General features: G+C 36.8%; 2 protein-coding genes across 5 annotated transcripts; both read right to left on the bottom strand.

The window, feature by feature from the left end:
* Positions 1 to 516: 516 nt before the first annotated feature.
* Positions 517 to 5,844, bottom strand: LOC121246348 (protein-tyrosine-phosphatase MKP1). 4 transcript variants are annotated; one of them, XM_041144471.1, is made up of 4 exons: positions 5,494 to 5,844; positions 2,737 to 5,326; positions 1,547 to 1,725; positions 517 to 759 (listed from the first exon to the last, which is right to left on the bottom strand). In XM_041144471.1, the coding sequence occupies exons 2-3, from the start codon at positions 5,143 to 5,145 to the stop codon at positions 1,669 to 1,671; spliced, it is 2,466 nt and encodes an 821-aa protein (XP_041000405.1). In that variant the 5' UTR covers positions 5,146 to 5,326; positions 5,494 to 5,844; the 3' UTR covers positions 517 to 759; positions 1,547 to 1,668. The 4 variants fall into 4 exon arrangements, with proteins under 4 accessions (XP_041000405.1, XP_041000406.1, XP_041000404.1 ...); XM_041144472.1 differs by having other exon boundaries at positions 2,737 to 5,295; XM_041144470.1 differs by having other exon boundaries at positions 5,672 to 5,844.
* Positions 5,845 to 7,938: 2,094 nt separating this feature from the next.
* LOC121246350 (beta-hexosaminidase 1) lies at positions 7,939 to 14,716 on the bottom strand. The gene is given in 17 exon segments (XM_041144473.1): positions 7,939 to 8,105; positions 8,202 to 8,397; positions 8,836 to 9,086; positions 9,179 to 9,238; positions 9,540 to 9,638; positions 10,359 to 10,392; positions 11,151 to 11,210; positions 11,587 to 11,687; positions 12,141 to 12,189; positions 12,471 to 12,487; positions 13,016 to 13,146; positions 13,288 to 13,358; positions 13,543 to 13,654; positions 13,822 to 13,857; positions 14,054 to 14,067; positions 14,070 to 14,136; positions 14,230 to 14,716. Coding segments are annotated over 16 exon segments (1,632 nt in total). The 5' UTR covers positions 14,584 to 14,716; the 3' UTR covers positions 7,939 to 8,105; positions 8,202 to 8,221.
* Between the last annotated feature and the right edge of the window lie 531 nt (positions 14,717 to 15,247).

The raw sequence follows: 15,247 nt of genomic DNA, 5'->3' as shown, positions 1-15,247 counted from the left end.
CATGCTTTACTACTTCAATGTCAAAGAATGGGGGGAATCAGATGGCGAGGGCATCCTTTTTGAGTTCATCACTCTCTATGGTTAAAAGGTTGTTCGGATGAGACTTTGCTTCATGATCCAAAAGAGTTGTTAAAATTAAGCGCTCTGTTTTTGTAGTGGTACTCTGTTTTCTTAAGAATATAGTAAACCCAGAAGTAATCCTACAAGTTATCCAGAATTAGGATTATCCCAAGGGCTGAAAAATACAATCCACCATCCCTAAGTACCTTCTGAACCTCAATGTCTGTGTGATGGAATTCTTGAGAGTTGAGATCACCAAACTCCGAACTGCATTCAGCGTGCCAATTCTATATGGATGGAATTCTTTTCAGTTTCTTAGTAATAATGGGTGGCAATACTCTACCTAAATAATAGCCAGAAGTACAAAAGATTCGAGCACGATCCAATACAATGAATGAAACGCCACACAACTATTTAATCTACAAACCTTGTTTCAAACTACTTCCCAGTTCTCCCTTCGAGTGAAATGTATTGTGAATGTATTGAGTTGGAGTGATATTGTTCAACCATTGCATGACCATCCCGCTGGATGTGGTGATTTTAACCAGACTATAACATAATATGAGATTAACCAGAAAAAGATACTGTCTGCTAAGGCCTTCAGATTGTTTCTACTAGTTTAATGTACATGAAAAATGAGGGTCACAACACTGTACAACCAGGTAACGAGCCACAAAGAACTTCAAAAGCGGCCTCCTCCTGCAAACAGCATATAGAAAATATCTCAATTACATAGACAGGATAGAAGAAAATACTAAAATGACAAACATAATAAAACCCTTTACACAACCTTGTTTTAAATTAGGGACATTTTTTTTGTAAAATAACTAATAAAAGTAACATTAACTACCCTTAATTTAAAACATGATTGATTGTATAAAGGCTTGCATTTCTATTAACCCTCATTCTCTTCTCCAGAAAAATGAGCTCGTTTGGATCCAGAAAAGAATGAAAGACGCTTAAAACTAAAAATTGCTTAAAGATGGGATAAATCCGATTTTTTTACTTCTTTCCTTCCTGTTTGCCTCATTTATGGATTTACCCAAGGATTCAAAAACGGAACCTCAAAAGCCAGGCTTAAGCTTTGTGCTGGGTTTTCCGGCTATTATCTTTCATGCTACTTCGACAATACAAGCCCAAGACATTAGTTATGACCATTCAAAGGCCAGCTGATGAGTATGCCAACGTAAAATTGATGGAGCAGATGCTAAATAATTGAGCATACCATTGCCAGTCGCACTGTGGGCCAAGCAGCAAAGGTTTAATTTTAATCTCAATGGAAAACAAGCTGTCCCGGCTTATACATATATAGTCAAAAGAAGTGTCTTGCTTGAATTTAGCACGTTGTTAGTAAGAGTTGTTCTAAGAAGATTAATCTCTAAGAAATTAATCTGCGAGAAAACCTAGTACCCCTATTACAACAAGAGACGCGCCATCATGTGCTCAAGGTAACTAGAAGACAAGTACTTAGGTGGATGGCCATTACCTCATTGGTCATTTTGCCAGGGTAAGTCCATCTTGATGCCTGAGAAAGTTGCAAGGAGTTAAGCCAACCTAAGAAACAGACAAAGATCCAAGGCATTGGATTCCAGACTCTTCATGTCGCCACTACAATGAACTCAGAAATGAAAGAAACTCTATCGGCTCTTCATTTTCTTTAACAATCTGTTGATGAACAACATCCAGAGTGCAAATTAGAGGACCTACTAGGCATTGCAAGAAAGAAAGAATGCATAAACCTTGTTATAACATATGTTCGAAACGAAAACAGAAAGCACGAAGCAGTTGTCCTTTGAAAAGCTGGACCAGAAATGTGCTGAAGGTGAAATGTTATGTTATAAGAAGTTATATGTGATCGCTACTTAACCAATCAAAGCTGTATCTTAAAACCAAGTAGAATAGATGGAGCAAATAGCCCTGATAGTTTTACAAATAGCAGAATGTTAAAAATATATGTGGACGCAAACAAGGAAATAGAAAAGAACCCGCAAGTGAACCATGATGGCAAAATCAAATTTTATCAAGACAACCAAATTTTCTTGTCAGGATGCTCCCGAGATTTCCAGAAGCATTTTAACCTAGATGTTTCCATTTGCAAGCCCATTTCACATACCAATAAAGAGTAAAACTTATTCAATTACAAACTTAACAAAATTTTCACCCTTATTGCTGTTGAAAGGCGCAATCACACATAAATAAAGATTATCAATGCAGGTCAATAACATAAGCATTCATTTTATTTTACTTATAAAAACATAAGCATTCATCTGAAATGTGTGGGGAGGGAGAGAGAGAGAGAGAGAGAAGAGGGAGATAGCCCACTGATAAGTACCGCCAGTTATAAACAAACACCACAAAGGGAAAACCCCCGATCAGTACCACATGTTCCACCTAAATTGAAAAGCATGCTAAACTTGATAACTCATTCTGCCCAAACATTTAAACGTTTTAAAGGTAATAAAGGCATTTATATTACCTTTAAAATGCTAAGGCTTTAAATTACAATGGATAGTGAATCTGCATCTTCCCACGAGACATCATAACTCGAAATAACAAACAGACTAAATCATACAATATATGAACCTTTCCTTAAAGTTGTAGGCAGGTTGAAAATGATAAAAGTTCTAGACAAAAAAGAAGAAAATAGCATATAATGCAGAAAGCGAAGAATAATACCTTGATAGTGGTGTCTTTCGGAAGACCCATTTGGGTAAGAGCATCTCGACCAATTTGATTCCAGTCAAGCTCTTTTGAATTATCTAACTCTCTGTCACTTTCCAATCGAGTCCGACTTACATCATAATCAAAAGACCTTCCTACCCAAAAATATAATATTCTATTCTCATTTTTGCCTAAACCTGGAGAGAAAATAGCGAAAGCATCTTTAGAATTCACATCACTTGCACCAAATGTTGCAATCTTCTCTAAACTGGGCCACCGACATACTAAAGGTTGCATAAGCTTACTAGGTGCTGAACCACTTTCCTCTATCCCATTTGAGACAGAAGACCCCAGGAAATTTGCCAGAGGATTATTTCTCCAGAACTGAGTTAAATTTCCCTCCCCACTTTGAGCTATATCCTTGGACTCTAAAACATCTTCTATCCTATCCAGTTCACATGGAGGGCAGGTATTGTTTATCCTGACGCCATCTTCTTGATCAGCAAGATAACATGAGGGAGTATATATCACCTTCGAATTATCAGCCATCAATGGCAGTTTCAGAGATTTTGATAAGCTACCCCTGCGCTCAGCAAGGGAAGGTGAATATATTTTAGATTGAGCAGAAGTGGATTTTGAACATGGCTGTGAAAGAAAATTGACACCGACAACTTCAGGGCCATCAGAAGTTTTGAACGACAAGAGAGACAAGTTGGAAAAGTTAGACAGCGTTGAAGATGCTAGAAGAGAACATGAAGCGGCAGAAGGAGAATCCAGAGAGGACTCTGACAGATGCTTCGAATTAGTGCTCAAATCCGAAGAGATGGAATTTGGAGAGAGATGCGAAGGTGAAGAAGCAGAAGATGATGACGAGGATGAAGACGATAATGATGACGAAGGTGATGACAATTTTGTTGATGAATGTCCTATCATCCTAGAATCTGAGTAGACCCTGGAGAGGTACAATTTGGGAGCTGTCACAAACTCCTTCATGTCGCCAGATGCAAACTTACGCCTTAGTACACTCCAACTGCTTTCTCTAGCAGGAAGTTGGGTTTCATGTTCATTCTCAGACGACGCAAATGGAGGCACAAAGCCCCCCCTAATAGCTTTCTGGAAAATCTCAAAATCGACATTATATGGGACTACTTTCCTGTCACCTGGGAAAATCGTGACAGTTGATTGCCCAACCTCTGCACCATTGCCGGGTTTCTCCATCAAAGGTAAGAGGTGCTTAAAAGCATCCCAGAAATGAGCCGGTTCCTCTCCTTCCTTGATCATCCTTACCGAACCTTGCACTCTCTCATACCGGACAATCTGACAAACAGCCCCTCTAGCATCCTTTTCCATTATGGCTTCACAGTTCTTGCCAATCCAAATATATACTGCAGAAGGTATATGAACAATAAATGCGCCCCTAGAATCCAGTGCAGAAGGAGAAGGATCGTTCAACATTTTTGGGACAAGATGCAAAGGATCATATGGTGAGTGTGGGGCCATCCTATACATTCTCAATAAAGAACTCGGGCTAAGAGGGAATGCATGCACTCTCTTTTGGCACTGCAACAACTGGCAAGCAAAACCCATATTTGGATCCGCAATACCCCTCGCCGCCTTGACATACTGAAAGGCATCATCAAAACTCTGCCCTTCTCTCCACATTAGGTATGCAATCACCAAGGATGTAGACCTAGACACCCCTTGGCAACAGTGAACAAAAACCCTTCCATCTTGTTCTCTAACATCTTCAAAGTAGTCAAAAACATCATATAGAATACTAGTAATATCCTCTGACGGGCTGTCCTGCAACCACAAAGTTCTGTACACAAGATCGGCTTTGAAATACTCGGGACAAACAAAACCTACACAATTCAAAACATGCGTAATCCCATTCTGTTTTAGTATATCTCTATCTCTTGCAACCGCATCCCCACCAAGATATATGTGTTCAGCCACTTTTGAACATTCCTTATCAAAGAAAGCAATCTTATCCCTCTTCACAAGCCCACCATTCCTATCTGGGTTTCGCTGAATTGATGACAAATCAAGCTTTAATCTATCCCCACTTCCTCTCCCACTCGGTGTAGGCGGTCCAGGCCACTCGCCAATATCGTCTGACCCTGCCTTCGGCCACTCATCCAAGCTCCGGCGAGCAATAGCCAATGGCTGTAGCGGGGGCAAACACGACCGAGCCTTGAAATTCTGATGGGAACGAGGGGTTAATGGAACAGGGAACCGACGATTTTGCCCATTATTGTTTCCTACATTACCATTTGGATCCCCACAATCTTTTGCTTCAGCATCTGGGTTTTGAGAGGCGGCACGGGAAGAGGACCATGACGCTGAGCGTATAAACATCCTATGGTTGCTGGAAGCTTGACAAGGAGCCCGAGAATTACTGGAGGCATCCTCTTTACCCACCATGCCCACTTCAAAATTTCCTATCCCACTATAGAAACGGAAGCAGACCCAGAAACCCGGGAAACCAAACTATTTACATACTATCACTGGTATGTGAAGCATGGGGGGGTTAACCAACATATGATGTATTAAACCCGTATCAGATCAAGCGCACTGCGACAGATAAAAATAGATGGTAAATCGCCTACGCAAAGAAAACAAAAAGAACAATTAAGCAGATAACACAAGGGGTGTAATTAAAGGGAGATTGACAGTAAATAAAGGAGTGAGCATTCTCAATTTGGAGGGAGAAGAAAGTGGCAAATCTACAGGACAAAATAGCAACAAAAAAGTAGAAAATTTATTCTCGACCTTGGAGTGAAATGCTTACAGACAACAAAACAGAATGAAATGAACTGAAACGAAGTAGATTGGGGAAAAACTCAGAATGAACGAAACGATAGTTTAAATTTCTAGGGTTTCTTTTTTCTTGTGTTTTGTTTTCCGGTGATGCGAAGTTGAGAGAGAGGACGTTAGATTTGTGACTTACAAAATGAAGTACGGAAAGGCAGCCATGAAAAAGACGTAATTTTAGAGAAAGAGTGAGGATGCGGGTGGGAGGGAGGGAGGGAGGGAGGTCTAGCTCAGAGCACGAAGAGAGTGAAAAAGGAGACAACACTGAACAATGCGTAGAAATTGGGGGTTGGGGAAATGGGAGTCCTTGCCAACGGTTGTGTTATTTTATTTTTATTTTTATTTTTATTTATTAGTTTATTTGACTGCGACTGCGACTGCGACTGTGTGACGTGGTCACGTGAGAGGACCTAACTAACCTGCTTTCTTTCACGTGAGCGATGATCCGAGTCTTGATTAGCCCCAATTCGCGTCGCATGGTGGAAAGTTTGAAAGTCTATCTACATATAATAAGTGGTCATTTTTAATTGAAATAAAGTGGAATGAGATGATTTTATATGAGTTAAATAAAATATTATTTTTTAAATATTATTATTATTTTAAAATTTTAAAAAATTTAAATTATTTATTATATTTTATGTAAAATTTTAAAAATATTGTAATAATGAAATGATGTGAGATAGTTTCTGTATCTAAACGAGCTCAAATTTTTTTTCTTTTTGATACATTGGAGGAGAAGTTCGAATCCATAATCTTCATTTTAAAGATGTGGATGTTATGCCATTAGGCCAGGGGTCGTTGATATCTAAACCTAACTTGATATGATTCTAGACCAGACAAGCGACATTTGGAGCATAATACGGTTTACGCCATACCCGCAAATTCAATGCAAACCTAACACAAGATTAACAAATTAGGGTTAAGGAGTGTAGCATGTTTAATTAAATGAATCTGAGTCAAGTCAAATCTTATTCATGTGCGACACAAACCAAAGAGATAAGGGGAAAAAAAGTAAGGATTTTGAATAAATTGTGATTGAGAATAGAGGTAAAGAAAATGGCATTTTCTCAACATTGAATTCTTTAGAAATCTTACATCACACTCACTGACATGAAAGCAAACGGTTCAAGACATCTGGATTTACATGAGATAGTTTAAATTGAATATTTTTTAAATTGAGTAATAAGATAGTTTAAATTGAATATTTTTTAGATTTTAAGAAATGAGAGAAAAAAAAATTGAATAAAAAATATTATAAAGTAAAATATTGTTATAATATAGTTTTATAATATTATTTTTATTTTGAAATTTGAAAAAATTGAATTATTTTTTTTTTTTTTTGAAAGTTTAAGAAAATTGTAATAATTAGTTTGTATTTTAATTATGTTTTGGAAGGAGATGGGATGAGATGCGATGATCTCGTTTGTTTTCGCATATGAGATGAGATGAATTGAAATTAAAATAAAAATTTGAATAAAATATTATTAAAATAAATATACATAATTTTTTCAAGGATATTTTCAAATCTCAACCGATCACAAGATATTATGTTATTATAAAATAAGAATATTCATGAAAGTAATTTGAAAAATACGATAATTTATATTAGAATGAAAAGGATAAAAATGTCACCTTTGTCCATAATTTAAAAGCACCAAATAAGTCGCTCTCACAAGAAAAGAGAAAAAAGGAACCTTCATCAATGACGTCTTTCGTTATGAGTCACAGAGCCCAGCATTTTGTTAGGAAGGCACTCTCACTCGACTTTGAAAGTCGTTCTCACGACCCAAACTCGCAAGCAAGACAACATTGCAAAAGGGTAAGATATTAAGGAGTGCACGGCTAAGTTTGAAGTTGTCATCCCGATCGAGTCCTACCTTGGACTCTGCATTTCTTTCTTCTACAAGTAATAGGAGAGACCCGTTGAACTCCTCGGCTATAATCACCCATGAGGTCTGGTCAGCAAGTGTAAACTACAAGTCCAATTCAATTTTGTGGAATTCAAGAGAACTGATGTCATCTCGATCGAGTCCTACCTTGGACTCTGCATTTCTTTCTTCTACAAGTAACAGGAGAGACCCGTTGAACTCCTCGGCTATTATCACCTATGAGGTCTGGTCAGCAAGTGTGAACCACAAGTCCAATTCAATTTTGTGGAATTCAAGAGAACTGGGTCCCCAATTCCAAACATGGGATTGGAAATTGAATTCAGACGTGCATCATTACTCTTTCATCATTGGTACATTTCAAAGTAATATTGGTAGATTTGAATACTTCAGCCTACAAGGAACCGGGCTGGGCGATATTTCTTTGAGACAAAATGCCAGAAAACTCCCATCATGAAGAACTTGAATTTAGTGAGGAGTACCTCAGGAATAAGGTCTCTGACAGGGACATATGAGATAGTGATAAAACTGAACACATTTATTTATTCCAAGTAAATTACAACAACAGCACGAACATCATCAATACCAAACCACTAATAATAGATTTCAGAGATTACCTCACAGTCAATACTGATCTTAATTTTTACCAAGCCCACGATTCCATAGGCGGGATATATGGGATGACTGACAACAACCCAACAGCAAGTCATTACCACACAGCTTGCATTCTTTGAATATTGTGTAAAGAAAATTAATGCAGCGTGGGAAGCCTAAACTCACTTGGTCTCACAATAGAAATATTATTGATCATAGCATGACCCTGGACCAATTGGAGGGGTTCGGGCATACTTATTTGTGATGGGGGCAGCTTGAACCCCGCGCCTATTCAAGAGACATCGGAAGTATTGCAACCGGGGTAATGCAGTTGAGTTAATATTTCCTGTGGATATAGCCTCCCTCCTGCTCCACAAGCGCTCTGTAGGAAACAATGGAAAATTCTCACCCAATATTTAAGACAATAATTTTGAGCATCTATTACTTATCAAATAATAATAATAATAATAATTTTGAGCATCTATAAATTGCAAAAGAAGACAATAATAAAACAAGACAAAATGAAAACATAGGATGAACTTGCTCACCCTTCCGACGTCTCTGCAAAACTCAAAAGTGTTTCTCAGTGTGGAAGTGTGCCTATTGGTGTGTGTAATGTATCTCAGACCTCACACTTTGAATTGAAACCAATGGATTTTGTTTGGGCTTTTTCAGTCCACGTTTCAAAAATCTATTAGTGCACATAGTATCTTCTCTCTCTCCAAATATTTTGAAAAAATCACCACCACTTCCCTATTGAGAAAACCTCGAAACAAGTCCATTAGTTGTAACTGGTGATTTTCTTCCAATAAAGGCATACCTGCAGCTGCTGCAGCTCGAGGCCATATTGTTTGCTGAACAACTGATGTATCTGCTGTTTCACCCCACATGCAAACTTCTCCTCCAAGCACAAGCTCTTGCTTGTGAACATCATTTATTCCCTCTAGTGGTTCAGCAGTGTACACTCTATCCCAAGGGACATCCAAATGATCAAGATACCAAACGCCTTGATTGCTGAAAATGCATCTGAAGCCCTTCGCAACTGCCTTCGGGCAAACACCAGGGCCCAACCTGTAGCAACACACAAAATACTTTTTAAGTTGACACAATTACAGAGTCAGCATTATACTAATGTGATACTTATCCCAGGAAGAGAAACTCACCAGTTATGCACTACAGTCTGTGGATTAAGGTTTGCAGCAAATGTATTGAAGGTTTCTTCCCTGAGATGTAAAATCAGAATCTGTCACACGCTTCGGTCTTTTAATAAAATGACACTTCCTTAGGGGTACACGCAGAAAAGTGGACATTCTTTTTTTTGGCTTAGGTCAATTGTAAGCTATGCATGTTGAATTTTAATTTCTCTAAGTATTTTCCATTTCCATATTCTATACTGATATACTAGAACTTCCATTTAATTTTCTACAATTAATGTAGTCGGAAGTACCTATCAAAAACAGGTTTTTTACAATTAACATGAAGTTTAAATAGCAAGCAATCTTACTGTGGTAAATTAGGACATACCAATTGACAGGGGTCCAACTTTTTGAAATTGCGATTTCTTGAGCTTTCAGTACGAAATACTGGTAGGCATCTTTAGTGGTCATGTTTCGATCCTGAAGCCTGCACATTGAATAGTTGATTGGAGAGAGTAAATGTTAGTCAATGTCAGATAAACATCACTAAATGGAAACATTTGATAAAGATGAATTTTTAACACCATAGTTCAAGGGCCACCATAAGCTTGCATGGAAAGTGACCGCTATTTCATCCCCAACACCACAATGTTAAGTTAGACTCCAAAATTCAAGCATAACAAACGTCACTTGTATGCTATTGACAAAAATACTCCAGCATGAGTTTTAAAACGACAATAGAAATATAATTATCGAATGCTAACTTATTGAGGGCAACTTAATAGGGGGGAAGACCAATCTCTTCCAAATATTGTGGCAGATAAATAAGAAAGAGAACTAAACCAAATTATGAGAAAGATGAACTCAGTGATTTGAAACCAAACACGCCCTTGAAGTATGTAACCAAGGAGTCAGCATGGTTATAGATGCGGGTGCTAAATCAAAATTATCCCATCAAAACTTACTTGAACAGACCCACAGAGTTTACTAATAGTATTTCATTTCTTATTTCCTGTTATACTCACACTCACATAGATGGAACAAACATAAAAGTAAACATTAGAGGACTAAGATTATTCTAAGTGCAGGCTATATGGTCAACACGTAAAACATTTTTTTAAAAAAAGTGGTCAACACATAAAACATAGTGAGTAAAACTAAGTGATCACATGACCAGATTTCCAACCAAAAAAGTTGCGGTATGTACCATTGTTTAACATGTGGAGTAGAGCTCCAGCAATCTGTCAAATAGAATGATTTCATATCAATAAACATCAGAAGGCTGGTAGCACAAAACTAGAACTGAGGGGGAGAGAGAATTGACACACACAGAGTTACTTGTCAGGCAAATAAGGATGAAGTTTATTACCAACAAATATTTTAGGTTCATTTAAGCTTCCTAACCATGAAGTCAAAGTTTATGGCAGATATTGTGGCTTTGACAAATTAAATCACAGAGGCCGTATCTATGAGATTTTCAAATGCCTATAAAGCTTCTCCATTGACTGAAAGAATAGTGAACAAATTTGGAGAAATGGACAGAAGTTGGTATTTCCAATAACTTTGAGAATGCACAATTTCAGTGAGAGGACATCATTACAAATTCTAAGGGCTTCAAGATTTTCTTCTCCTCTATAACATTTGGTTATATAAAGATGGATTAGCAATGAGCTCAAGCTTCTAATAATAATGATGGACATAGTTAAAAACATTATTCTTTTTCAATTTATCTATCAAAAAAATAATAATAATGGCGGGAAAAAGGAAGAAACTTGTGGTCTCAATTCTTTCTTTCTTTCTTTTTTATCAGTAATTGCAGTCTCAATTCTTAATAGCAGAGAAAGGGACACCATATGTCAATCTTAACATAAACTAAGCTTTGGTGCTAAACATTGTTTATTTGCATTCAATCTCATAATGCAAGAGGAAAATAGATTTAGTTTTTCAAAATAGCGATAACAAAATCTTAGCATGCAATAAGAAAACCAGTCAATCTAACCTGTATTAACTTCATCACCACCCAAATGGAAGAGCTCAAAGGGGAAAATTTTTCTCATATCTGTAAAATACAAATTGCTAATAAATAAACCTATGCAGAAGAGAGAAATTTCGAAGCAATATGAAGGAAAAAATAAAATAAATTGCAAAATCAAGCATTACTCCTCCCTTGCTTTTCCCTTCCAAATTTCACTAAAATTTCTGTGTAACCATAAACTTCTTATAGAAATACACTTTCACGTGCTTGTTTATATCACACGGCAGTGCACCTATTGATCTTTGAATTATGTAGTACACCCCTCAGTATAAATACATCTAACAGCACATGAATAAAATAAGCTTTTTAACTAATATTTATATATATTTTGCACAATTTCAGTATAGAGAGGAAAGAAAATTACATGATTATCAGGGAAAAGGTTGTAAAGGAGCTTAACCTGTCAGAATACCAGAGATAACATCAAAACTGAAGTTTTTTGTCACATCAAGAGGCTCTCTACATGAAGGAGAAGGCCAGAGATCAGGATATCCAGCACCCCTGCATAGAAGGTATATCGCACGATATCTCATTGAGGAAACATATCAATATAAGATGAAGTATTAAAACAATTTTTATCTTTTGGTACTTGAGTTTATGAATGCCTCACAAGTTTCCCCTAATGAATTTGAGGAAACAGCAGAAGGAATCAACCAAATTCCCAGCTCTGCCAGAAAAAATCGCAAGGTAAGAGTTTACAGACCAGGATTCTACTCCATGATTATGGCACCGGAAGGGGAACATAACCGAATTATGGGTTGAAGGCCAGAAAGCAATTTCCTTTCTATAGGTCAGGACCCACTACTGTGCCAAATCTGGGCTTGCCCAAGAAGATTTTTTATTGGAAAAACGGTTTCTTTTACAGTCTTCAAATTCAGAAAGATTCTTAGCAATAATTAGATCATAGTATCAGCTTGCACTAAAACAAAAGGTAGACATTAATATGTGCTTTACCATGATTCTGCATGACCAGGGATATCCACTTCTGCCATGACATTGATACCTGTCATAGACCAGGTGAAATAATCAAGAAAAATAGATAAATCCAGACATTCTTGCCCTAAGGTAATTCAACCTCTTTAATTCTAATTTAATAGCTGAAACTTGCTCTATGGCCTATTGTGAAAAAAAATTATAGTTTGACATTTCTAACCGACCTTGAGATGCCACATTTCTAATGCATGTAAATTCAATTTGAAAAGGGAAAACTTGTGAACTTCAACGTCCAGACACTTTTTTCAAGCGTCTTACTGAAGCTTCAAAAACTATAAATCTAGAACAAACCTCTTATTTTGGCAAAGCTTCAGGTTGATGCACAAAAGTTGAAACATGAAAAGAAAATGCACTGTTAGCCTATGGCAGACAAAGAAAGCATAAAAGTATAAGCAACATCAGAACATATACAAAGCCATGTGTATAGAGCACAAATAAAGAAAAGAAATAGTTATATGTTTGGTTATAGCAATGCACCTGCAAGTCATATATCTTTTGCATACTGAAAGCATCACTTCAAATTTTTTGTCTTCTTTTTTATGTACCATGTTATGTCTCATATATTTACCTAGCCTTCGGTGTTCTAGATACAACATGAGATTTGCAACTCTTGTCATGAAAAATTAGTTCTTTGTTGAAGACAGTAGCATCATATGGTTTGAATAATTCTATATTTCGATAAAAAAAATTTATAAGTCACAAAATATAATTGATATGGTTTTAAAACTATTAGACAAGTAACTCCATGATAGGAAAATGATAAAATTCTAGGACAAGTTACTGAATATCTCTAAAGCTAGTTACTCAGAAATTTAAAGTTTCTCCAGATATCTTACTTCACAATCTCGTATGCATCCTCAACTGTGTAACGTTCCCACTTGGTATATGAACCTTGCCACAAATTTGGATAGGTGGGTACTTCAAGAGGAAATGACTGCTCGTCTATGATGTGCCAATGAAGGACATTCTACTGAATGCAATTATCAGTATCAGACTTACATGCACATAATTAGAGAGGCAAAGGATGAAATAATCATCAGCCAAGTCCTTGAGTAAAATTCAATTGCGAAACACCACTTTGAAAAGAATACCAAGTAACAACTCTTACAAGTTTAGTATAGGACATAGATTCAATTATCTGCTTAATCACGTCAACCGGTAAAAAGTGCCTCGAAGTATCTGCAAAAATATGCCAATCAATATGGGTGTAAAGCAACATTATAGGACACAGTTAATATATTAAGCAACATTACAGGACACAGTTAATATATTGAGCAACATTAAAGGACACAGTTACATATATATATAGGGCATAGTTATAATAAATTTACAAATATACTTTCCAGACACATATGTAGCCTACCCAGAAGAAGCCCGCGATATGGAAATCTCGGTTTGTCTAGGATGTACCAAGGAGCCTTGTATATTTGTACTGACTTAGTTCCATAATCAAAAGCACATAATTGGCTGAAAGTCTGGAAATCATAAAATAGAATAGTCAGCGATGGAAAACCCATAACGCTCGAGACGATCACCAGCTTGCCGATCTTTTCCAAAAAAGTGCTGCAGAAGGAAGGGATGATTGCAAATGCATGCAGCAAATGCCTGCTATGGCAGGCTTCAACAATGCCATCATACATACCTCTAATCCTCGCAAGGCGCCATAAACAGTATTTGCCTGCAATAAACAGAGTGTCAACACAAATAAACTCGTGACTGACTGCATAGAGTGAAATACGCAATGACGCATCACAGAGATAAAGAGAATTGTCCATTCAATTCATGAAAATAACGATAAAATTTAACCAAAATGCCCATTCATTGAGCTTTGCAGCACAAGAGAAGCTAAAGCTAATCTCTAGCCCTGAAATTACCTCAATCGTTGCCCCCCAATAATCGACTGCCCGTCATTCTTCGCAATAAACAAAGAATAGCTCTCATCTACGCCGAGTTGAAGCTGAAAAATAACCCAGAACACTTTCAAATTCACCGACCCAAAAAAAAAAAAAAAGAGAGAAGATTGCCCAATTTCCATTCAAGAGCAACTCACTTCTTCGCTATCAGAGTGAACAATGACGTTCAACTCGCTAATATCGTACACGGATCTCCTTCCCCTGAATCTACTAAATATAGAAAACACATCGCTGTGTTTGAACACAATCGCTCTGTATCTGTCAAACGCCGCACTGAGTATACCGGAGTTGCCACCTTTTCCGCCGAAGGTGAGCGAGAGGCTGGGGTCAACGGAGAGCGTGTCGTTACCGAAGGTGAACTCTGAGGGCAGAGGCCAGAGGTAGGTGAGAGAGCCATTGATTTCTGGGACGGAACCGAGTACTAGGTTTCTGTAAAGACAGGGTGCAAGTGCGAGAATAAGGAAGAGGGACTTGAAGAGATCGACAAGCATGGTTTAATCGATGGAAGTACGAATGGAGGCTCCCGAGTGTTAACGATGATGAACTAATTGCTCCTTCGAGTGGGTACGGATGGGGGAATCTGCAATCTCCCAATCCCACGGCAACAAGGACATAACAAAACGACAGAACAGAACGACGCGTGTCGTTGGTTGAAATAATTTCTTTAAAAACTTCTTAACTTTAGAGCATTCCCAGGTTTCTTCGCATGCGGTACCCAAGGCTGGATTGTTTTTAATAGATGAGACGAGAGTAAAGTTAAAAAATTAAATAAAATATTATTATAATATATTTTTTAATATTATTTTTATTTTAAAATTTAAAAAAGTTGAATTATTTATTTTATTTTATATAAAAATTTAGAAAAATTATAATAATAAGATGAGATGAGATATTTTTTAAAAATAAATAAAGTCTTAATTAAATTATAGAAAAACAAATACGTAAAGAAAAGAAAAATAAGTTACATCGAATTTCTTACAGTAACTTTTGATTTTACGTTGTGTACAGTTGTTTTCTAAATTTCTAGATTAACTTTACATATCTTAAATCATTTTGATTTTGTTTATTCCAAACTTATATTTTAATAGAATATAAAAAAATAATATAAAGGAAAGTGAGAGAAAAAAATAATAAAAATAAAATAAAATAATATTA

The sequence above is a fragment of the Juglans microcarpa x Juglans regia genome, chromosome 1S (assembly GCF_004785595.1).
Source record: "Juglans microcarpa x Juglans regia isolate MS1-56 chromosome 1S, Jm3101_v1.0, whole genome shotgun sequence".
NCBI classification, from domain to species: Eukaryota; Viridiplantae; Streptophyta; class Magnoliopsida; order Fagales; family Juglandaceae; genus Juglans; species Juglans microcarpa x Juglans regia.
The sequence above is the reverse complement of the archived record's forward strand: the minus strand, read 5'-3'. Positions and strand labels throughout refer to the sequence as shown.

Excerpts from the sequence above, each read along its gene's own strand:
- LOC121246348 (XM_041144471.1), bottom strand. The coding sequence starts at position 5,145 with ATGGTGGGTAAAGAGGATGCCTCCAGTAATTCTCGGGCTCCTTGTCAA. Across the intron at positions 1,726-2,736 it reads CGAAAGACACCACTATCAAG|ATTGTTAAAGAAAATGAAGA; the intron begins GTATTATTCTTC and ends GTTCATCAACAG.